The 10212-nt window shown below is 37.7% G+C and overlaps 1 protein-coding gene across 6 annotated transcripts in view; it reads left to right on the forward strand.

The window, feature by feature from the left end:
- Positions 1 to 10212, forward strand: part of LOC147229207 (ankyrin repeat and IBR domain-containing protein 1-like) — a 34534-nt gene that overhangs the window by 9737 nt on the left and 14585 nt on the right. For all 6 annotated transcript variants that reach the window (XM_086156065.1, XM_086156066.1, XM_086156070.1 and 3 more), the window contains exons 5-11: positions 272 to 389; positions 2023 to 2231; positions 5381 to 5469; positions 5547 to 5691; positions 7357 to 7523; positions 8918 to 9006; positions 9592 to 9722. In XM_086156065.1, coding sequence (XP_086012191.1) covers positions 272 to 389; positions 2023 to 2231; positions 5381 to 5469; positions 5547 to 5691; positions 7357 to 7523; positions 8918 to 9006; positions 9592 to 9722 — 948 coding nt within the window. The remainder of the gene's footprint in view (positions 1 to 271; positions 390 to 2022; positions 2232 to 5380; positions 5470 to 5546; positions 5692 to 7356; positions 7524 to 8917; positions 9007 to 9591; positions 9723 to 10212) is intronic.

Consider the following 10212-nt stretch of genomic DNA (forward strand, 5'->3'; position numbering starts at 1 on the left):
GCACAAATTAGTTCTACAGAATAGTTGTAGCCATGAGACATGTGACTCCAATCATCATCTGTCTTGTAGCTCTTTTGGATTGGTTAAGCCATGTTACAACTGCTGTCAACGTATTTTACATTATCCTTTTCATACCACTGCTCTAATATCCTCTTCAATTTTCTTACGCTTTCTGCTTACCAATTTCTGTTCCCCTTGCTCTTATTTATTACCTCCTTTATCCCCCATCCTGTATTTCTCCTCCTCTCCTCTCTGCTGGCCTTGTCTCCAGCTCTATGAAGGCTTACGACCTCAGGATCTACGGAAGTTGAAGGATATGTTGATAGTGGAGACGGCTGATATGCTGCAAGCCCCGCTCTTCACTGCAGAGGCTCTGCTACGCGCACATGGTACGTTAAGTGATGCACAAATCGATCAAAAAATGATCACCACTTGATATAATTTTTTTTACCGCGCATGAGTGTCCTGTCATTTTCAGCGATTTTCTGACCAAACTCAAAATATCAACAGCTTTTATTTTCAAGTATTTTAAATATTTAAGATAATATTATAAATTAACAATTAAATAAAATAAATATAAAACATAATATTAAATATTTAAATATTAAAAAAAATTGCTCTATACCTCTATTTTCAAGTTCAGACTTACAAGTTGAGGTAAAAGTGCACTTTTACAGCAAAAGTATATCTTTATTTCTCATGATCCTATATTTTTAGTGAATCCTTATTGTCACTGACTGACTTTTGACAGTGACAAAGGTGACCTTATTAAAACTAAGCAAAGATCTGCTGATAGATATCTTACACCATCTTTGCTGGAGAAATGTAAACTGGTTACAATAATGATATTGACATGATATTTTGTGGTAACATAATTATAGACATTACTTAAAAGCAGTTTGTATTATGTGAAAAGAACAGCTTACCATTCACAAAGCGTTTAAAGTAGTTTTGTTGATTCTTGCAAAGATAATGATTGAGAAATCTTCCAACATCGAAATGCTCTTATTCAATAAAAATTATTCAATAACACCTAAGCACAGCCTGTAGCATCCATCCATTTCCCTGTATTTGTGCGCTAAGAACATGTATTTCATGAGTGCTCTTTGTATCCAACAAATGTTTTGGAGACAATAGTGGAAATATATCAGTAAGACACTATGATATACAAATTTTTACATACAATTTTACACATCTATTATGTAGTTGGATGTATTATTCCAGAATTCCAGCATCTGCAGAAGAAGGGGACTTAGACTTGTTGGAAATAATATGACATCTTTCTAAATGTGTGCTTGTATTTACAGAACATTTACATCTCCATATCACTGCAAACCATGTCTGCTTTGCCCACGAGCTTCTTCCCTGTCAATCTATTCTCCCCCTCTGAAGTTTTGAGTTTCTGAAGCCGAGTTTTTGATATCTTATGCTTAACGTGAAAGTGATTAATTTTCAGAATCCTAAATGGCCGAAAGCATGAAAAACGGCCCGACTCATTAATGAGTTTAAACAGAATGTTGATGGAGGAAATTGTTTCAATATTCATTATCCAAATGAGGCCATTTGCAGTCCGAGGCATTTGATTGGTGGTGAAACGTCTCTTGCGGCTGATAATGGGCTAATGCGCCGTTGACTGAGTCATGTTTCTTCTTTTCGGAGGAAACTTTTTTTTGCCTGGAAATTTGAAATCCAGCACAGTCGAAAGTTCGGTTTTCACACCGACCGCCATATACTGCACCTGTTCTTAGGCTAATGTGAAATTTTAACAGCTATTCCTTAACAGAAAACCAGATGGCAGCATGTCTATGTTGTTAGCTGTATGAAAAGCATTTGAACTTTGAATCCTGTGATTTCTGGATTTCTGCATGTTTTGGTGGGCTCATTGCTTTGCAAATCAACTGCAGTGTTTGTGTGTCTGTCAGGCTGTGTATTCATATAGACTACCATTCAATCTATTTTTATATACCACACAACAAGAATTTGTGTGATCATTTATTCCTCTTTGCTCTTTTCTCATCTCAGACTGGGATAGAGAGAAGCTCCTGGAGGCATGGATGACTAATGCAGAGGAGTGCTGCCAACGCTCAGGGGTACAAATGCCCAACCCTCCTCCAAGTGGTTACAATGCCTGGGACACTTTGCCCTCGCCCCGCACGCCACGCGCCACCCGATCCGCCATCACGTCCCCAGACCATATCAGCCTCATTCCTGCTGATGAGGAGTGTGCTCTGGTAAGAGATATGTCTTTGGATTCTTAAACAGCAATGTATGCTTAATTGATAGATAAAAAAGGATGTTGCAAAATTTAAAACATGAGATTTGCTGAAGCATTTTTCACTGAATCAGCGTTCTTGTCACTCTTGGCAGACATTTTATCATTTTTATTGTATTATTTTTGACACAGTTTTTTTTTTATTGTCACCTAACCCTGTACAAATGGGAATTACAGCTGCAAAAAATCGAATTTGACTGTCTTTGTGTGGCCTCATATCTCTCTTGTTTGGTTTTGTCCAATTCAACATCCCATCAGTGTCCCCCAATTATATTCTGTGACTCAAAAGCAAAGTGGGCCGGGTGTCAAGTATGGAGAAAAAAGTTACCGCTACCGCTACAAAAGTTACAGACAGTCAAGTCATTTAACTACCAAGGCATGCTGTCAGCAAAGATTAGACATGGATTTTATTTATAATAAACTGAAAAGCAAAGCTTTGTTTCAGTCCGCAGCTTGCCAAGGTTGTGGCGCAATCAGGTGAATTACTTCATCTTGTTTGCAGTTTACGGAAAACCCCAGTGTATTTGGTTCAAAAATTTGAATAACCATTACTATCTGACTTTGGGTTTGTGTGTGATCTTTCAAAATTTTTGTTGAAATAACCCTGACTGTGACATTTTACTCTCTGTATGACACTTCTTTCTCAGTTTTGAATTGCCTGCTTCCATTAATATTTATGGCAGTGTTTTTTTTATAAACACAAGCAAGTCATCTTCTGCTCTTAAAAAAACAGAATATGATTTTAAATACTTCTGGAAAAAAAAAATCACAAGTGCTTTAGAACAAGTGAGATCATCGACACAGGTCAAAATATGCAAATTAAACTTTTTGTCAGAAGGGAACTCATTGGTAAAGTACAGAGGTCCGACATCATCTCTGCTGTTTGGTGGATTTTCATTCATTTGTTTATCTGGCAGCTGTCCCGATTGCCTCCTGACTTTTTTGGACAAAAGGAGATTGTTATTTATTGTAAAGCCTGTTCCAGTTTGCCTTGTTATGGCTGTTGCAAAATGTTATTATATAGATAAGATTGAAAAACTTGAATAATACTTTTACTTCTTAATAAGGTGTCAGCATGAGCGACCACATCTATTTCAGGTCTCATAAACAACAAAAGCTAATTAACTATCTTCACCTTTTCTTCCGCTATCAGTCATGTTATATTAGCATGTCATTTCAACTCTACGTGGAGTCAAGAAGTTATATATGTTCTGCTCCAGCTAAGTCTCGTTCAATAAGTACATAATATTTTAAAACCTTTTTTTTTTTTGGTCACCTCCAAAGAGTTGATACTCATATTTTTAACCTCATGGATTTAGCGTGTTGAACTCCCACTAATTCAAATATAATTATCTGTCTTGCTTTTAGCTTGAGACAAAAACAAACAGCTATTGAACTAATTTCCATTTTCACTGTTACAGTTGTTAACGTTTTGCCAGATGGACATAATTATTTTGCTAATGCCAAATGTCGTGCAAAGAAACGCTGCTATTGCACTTTGTTGTGATCATGATTGAACAGCCAATGAAAATGAAGGTTATGACTTTAAGGTTTTATTTACTATATGTAATGCCATGTTGTGTATGAATACTAGTTGGCTAGCAAATTTGCTTGAAAACTTTTAAGATGCATTTATAGTTGAGGTGAAGTTTAATCACTTTGTGAAATTTATTTCCCCTTCTAATAAATAAAAAGAGTGATACTGTCTGCTGGTGAGTAGGAGAGAGAGAAAGACTTTGGCAAACAGGAGTGGTGTTGTTTCCAATCCTGAATTGTCAAAGTGCCAGCTCATCTTTTGGAGTGGGATATAGACTTCAGTGATGCTAAGGAGATAACGGCAGAGCAGACTCACTCAGCAGTGGAGGCCGGGTGATCTTTGCATGCCATTTAGGTTGGCAGAGGAGAAACTTCTACCTAAAACTGCTTAAGGCACGCAAAGTTTTTGATTATCTGCTACATTAAAGAACCGACTAACAGCGAACTATAAATATTTAATACGAGAAGTTTTCGAGATCTGACTGAATTGTGGGAGTTTTTGCGGAGTTGATTTTGAAGCAACACTCGGGTTGTCGACTCACTTTTCTGTTCACTCTCTTTTGAACTCTGGAAATATCTGAGGAAATGTTCCGCACTTGTGTGTAATATACTAGATACCTGCATGCTGCCAATCACATTTTGTCTTTATTATTGAAATTTTGCACTGAAAGACCCGCTAGCTTTTTGGAATGCTTCAAATTGGCATTTGATGCTTTGAATATTTCTTTTTCAATGCATTCCAGGTCTACTTGCTAAGAATATATTAAACGTATCACTTATGATGTAGGGGGAGCTATTAGAAAGATCTTGAGACATTTTAATTGCTGTTGAATTTTCCAAATTTATTGAAATGCAGAGTTATGCACGCTATGATGGACACATTATCGTTATACTTAGTAGTTATAATTTACCATATTTTTTTAAAAGACTGTCATCTGAAATTGATCAGTAGGAGGAAAAGGAAAGCCTTTTTTAGTATTGAAGGTCAAAATTCAGTGTACTTTTAGATCCGTGTTAAATTTCCAGGTAGCTGTCAGTGAATGAAAGATCAACCCAACAAACTGGTTGTCAATTACTTTTTAAATAACCTATAATTAGGTTGGTTGGCCAGTATCTTTATTTCACTCTCTTAAAAAGTGTCTCGAACTTCAGCATTCTTATTGATTGGTCTACTCATGGGTCTATCTAAAGGTTATAGTTGATTATGTCAAATTCTGCTCTTTCACAAATCAATACTGGCATTGTTAAAGTACAGTGTCACCTTTTTGTCTTTTTCAAAGAGTAGGCTTTCTGTTTAGCCTGGCTTGTGTGTTCATGTTAGAATAGCGTTATTGGCATTATCACAATGAGTCTAATGATAATGAGCAGCCATGACTTTGGTCTGCGTTAAATAGTTGTTGTATTTTTAACAAACCAAGATACTTTTGTATGTACAGATTACATTTAGATTTTAATATAACTTGGCATACATGGGAAGTTTTGGATTGTGAGAATGGCTTAATCTGTTTTTAACACAACCAAAAGTCCAGTTTCAAAAGCAGGACTAATCTTGCCGCTTCTTTTGTTTCATAGTGTGGAATCTGCATGTCTCCCATCTCTGTCTTTGAGGAACCAGTGGACATGTCCTGTGGCCATGAATTCTGCCGTGCATGCTGGGAAGGGTATGTTGTTTTCCCTTTTTTTAAATTACTTAAGTTTTCACTTGTTTCCTTACTCTAACACATGTATGCCCCCACAGGTTTCTTAATCTGAAGATCCAAGAAGGTGAAGCCCACAACATATTCTGCCCTGCGTTTGAATGCTATCAGCTAGTTCCAGTAGAAGTTATTGAGAGTGTGGTTTCCAGAGAGATGGATAAGCGCTACCTCCAGTTTGACATTAAGGTGGGCACATAATAGAAATTTGTATAATATAGATTTTTTAAAAAAGGGCTAACCCCTAACCCTGATAAATTAAAATCCTATTCCTGAAGGTTAGCTTTCAAGGCAGGCAAAAGATGTTGACATTGGTTATTCTCATAAGAGCTTAAATGAGGACGTATATTTGCATTTGAAGGCAAGCTGTATCGTTCGCTGGAACTTAGAAGAATAGAACTGAAAACTGTTTTTCATTTGGTTTTGCTAAATTATGCATAAAAAAAAAAAAAAAAAAGCAGCCTTTTTGTCGATTTCTCCGCATGCACCGGCCATACCGAGGAATCGAGAAGACGTTTCTCACAATCTCACGATGACAGGAAATTAACAAATAATAATAGAGTGCAAATTGACAGTAAAGACGTCCCTAAGTTCCTCTGCACAGTCCTTCATCGCCCAACCAAGGATGTTGTCTGGGCCTTCCTCTTTGCAGGTGTTGCTGGTGGAGAACGTTCTCCTCACGCCGGCAGCGGACAGACAAAGTGTTTGGTCGTGGGCGGGTGTTGGGGTCTTCTGTGGATGAGTGTTGTTTTTAGAAGCTGTTTCGGTTGTTCAGCAGAGAGATGTTGTCGTGGCAGGTTTGTAGTCTGTGAGGGTCTGCGTGCCCTGCCGCAGGCGCCGAGCGTCTCCGCTGTCCTTGAATTGGCGGGTTATCTTGCTGGTGTATTTGCCTTTAGCTTTCCCGATGCCGCGCGCCGAGTTAGCTCTCGCTCTGTCTCTGGCCCTCAGCAGCTGCTGGACGTCCCCGGGGTTAAATCGTCAATGCATTTGCCGATGTAAGGAGTCACAGTGTCTGTATACTCTTCAATGTCCGCGTGGACATTGCAGTTTTTATTGCTATTGGTGTTCTATAAGTTTAATGTATGTGAAGGGCACTTTACCTTTTTCCTTCAATAATTTTCACACAAAGTGTTGGCACAGTCCGGGTATTTTTAATGCCTCCAACTCAAGCCATGAAGCAAGAGTGAAAGATGAGCTGAGTAGAATCTGATGGTTACAGCTGACTTTGACCTCAAAAAACATGATCTTGCCCATAAATCAAGAATTTATCGATTCACTCATTGCTGAATGGGCTATATTTTCCAATAAATATCTTCTATATAAAATTATACGGTGACGGTCGTAAACCATGAACAGAATGAGTAAGCTGCATTATAAGTGATATGAGTCCACTATTATTATGAAGTCACATAAGAGATAAATTAACATAATTAGAAACATATTTAAGTTCATAACAATTGTGTAACTTGCTCACTGTGTTCATGTCTTGCCATTGTAACTAAATTATTATTCATAGATATTAATATAGCCCAATCAGTAAACGTGTGTGCGTGTATGCGAACCCGTGTTTGTGGTGTGTGCTTTCAAAATTAAGTCGGGATGGCCGTTACAGTTTCTTTTTTGTGGTACAAAAATAATTAACTGTTTACGTTGGCTTTGTTTTGGAAGGATAATTCTCGAAAGCTTTCAAATGCAATACCATGACAATATGAAATAGGAATATATTACCTAGTAATCTGGTTCAAATCGTACCTTTACATTCAAAAAATGCTTGCAATTCTAGAACTGCCAATTGCATCGTCGATGCCATTGATTTTCTTGGATTTTCCGCTTTTAATCTTTGTTCAATCACAGGCATTTGTGGAGAACAATCCAGTAATCCGCTGGTGTCCTTTGGCCGGGTGTGAACGGGCAGTGCGACTAAATACTCAGGGCCCGGGATCATCCTCCTCAGACCCCATTAGTTTTCCTCTACTGAGGGCGCCTGCTGTAGACTGTGGCAAGGGCCACCTCTTCTGCTGGTGAGTTATGCCAAGATGTGGTTGGATGTAACGGTGTTTCCGTTCAATGATCAGTTGCCACGCTCGAGTTTGTCTTGCCAGCTTCCTTGCAGTCTGAACTGATTGATGACTGATGACTGATTTTCACACCTTTACACGGGCCGTTAAAAATTGGATTCCGGAGCACCAAACATGCTCACACTAACAATGCCAGACGGGTATTTTGCCATCAGATGTTTCCCTTCTGGGTAACATCTGATGGCCCCCAGACGACCAAAGTACCAATATCACAACAATATCACAACAATAGCACTTTCAACTTGCAAAATACATATTTTATTGCCTGTTTATATATTGTATGGTTATTTTATTGCCTATCTGTATATTTTATATATATTGTCTATTTTATACAGTTTTATATTTGTATTGTCCCGGACTACAGATGGAAATTAGCTATGAGCTATAATCTGGTACAAACATCTCTGCCTCTGTGCTTAATGTATTTGTACACTGTCCTAATAAACTTCTAAACAAACAAACAAACAAACTGTTGAACATGTACGCAGTGACTCAATTAACACCTGAGGTATAAGAATCTTGCTTAAGCTTTAAAATCTTTAGGAATGGGAACACACTGTTCCTTGACCCCTTCTCAAAACTTACCTGCCCCTATCAGGGGGGCGAATTAGATGTCGTATGGATATTGCATTTAATGTGAAATCTGAAACTATATTACATTGTCTGAGAATTGGCAGTGAGATGCCAATGTATCCTTCCGAAAAGACTTGTAGACCTCAGACAGTAAAAATGTCTGTGGAAAACAGCACATGATCAGTGATGGAAAGGCAGAATGGATGTCGGCCTTTGCAAAATGCTCAGAATGACTGCTTCCCTTTGCCAAACAGCACTGAAGGAAATCTGATTACATGAAAACAAAAAACAATCTTGACATCTACAGAGTCAAAATGAAACTGGTATTACAAATGATCTGACAAATACCACTCTTGAGACAAAACTCCCTCCAACCAAAGCTTTGTACTCTCTTTAAGATCTTAATAAATGTCAAGTATACCCGCCAAACAGTTAACTTTCCTTCTCTGCTCTGCTACATTTAGGCTTTCTTAATAATTTACCAACATTAGCGTATTTATACTTTTTAGTTCCATTTATCTCTAAATCCAGGTGCTGCTTTGTCCTTCATCTTCTGTCCTTTGTCTCATATTCTATGAACCATATAAAAAGTGCCGACCGCCCCCCTTCCTCTCCCAAACTAATTCCACACACTTCACTGCGCTTCAGCACACAGGATGATTCCTGAAAGGGGTGTTTAGTTTCACCTGTCAGGTTCACTCACAAACTAAGGTGATGTGACTATTGTTAATGTATCTGAATAGTTGTGTCTTGGTATATTTCAGGGAGTGTCAAGGTGAGGCTCACGAGCCCTGTGACTGCGAAATCTGGAAGTTGTGGTTACAAAAAGTCAACGAAATGAAACCCGAGGAATGTGAGTTTTGAAATAATATTGTTTTGAGAAGTTCTGTATTTTATAACAGTTTTTTTTTTCCAGTCACAAAATTACATATGTCAGTCAGTGCATGGAAGGATATGAATGGTGATTTATTTTTAAATATGTTGAATAGCTAATCATTTTTCCTGATTGTCATGTGGACCCATCCGGAGTTTGAATTATTGGAAACAGAACCATTATTATGAAGTGCAACACTTAAGATATTAAAATTCTCCATGAAGAGGGTGCATTTAGAATTAGAAGTGATTCAATATTTTGGAGAGTTTGTAATGTAGAGTCCATAATGTCACAACACTGTGGACAATCAAATAAGTCATTTCAAGAGGTAAATCCCTCCAATGTGCTATTTCACTGATGTGACAGTGGTGCTACTTCTTTTCTTTTGAATTGTTCAAACTTAGCATTATTTAAAAAGGCACAGAAGTGATTTATTGATAATTTAAGCTAAAGAGAGGCGTGACTGTGTCGTGCTCGGTGAATTGTTCAGCTTAAATGCCTTGTTAACAGCCCCTCTGATTCTGTTTCATAACGCCCTGTTTACCTCTGCACCTTCAATTGAAGTGGCTGGTGTGAGTGAAGCCTACGAAGATGCAGCCAACTGCTTATGGTTGCTTTCAAACTCCAAACCATGTGCCAATTGCAAGTCCCCAATACAGAAAAATGAGGGCTGCAACCACATGCAGTGTGCTAAGGTAAAGAATGTTCTTAATCACCGCTGTCAAGCAAAACAATGCAATAGATTTCATGATTTGAGTATATATCTACTTGTCACTGGCTACAGATGAGACTCGTTGACAGACATTAAATTAATAATATCTTTTAAATGTCAGGTTATTGCTTTAATTTTCCAGGTTTATTTGTAGGTATTTATGGTAAATTATTGTCAGTTGCCTATGAAAGAGGTTGTTTTATTGACAGTCCCAGATAAAGGAATATCCAGCATATCTTCTTTTGGAAAGCATGCAAGGACCATTCTAAAAACGAAACATATTTTCATTTGAATTTTAGTTTTTCTATTCACCCTAAAGCCATATGTTTTGAAGAAATCATACAACTATGATCAGTGATGTCAGGTGAAAGTGTGTAAAATGAGTGACTTCTGGGTTTTTGTGACAAAAGCCATTGAATTATTTTATGTAAGACCAACTTCCTGTAAAACGGTAAGAAGTAATGGTAAAAATT

Source organism: Fistularia commersonii, chromosome 11 (genome assembly GCF_037954325.1).
Source record: "Fistularia commersonii isolate RoL2024-O1a breed Wild chromosome 11, RoL_Fcom_v1.0, whole genome shotgun sequence".
In the NCBI taxonomy this organism is placed as follows: Eukaryota; Metazoa; Chordata; class Actinopteri; order Syngnathiformes; family Fistulariidae; genus Fistularia; species Fistularia commersonii.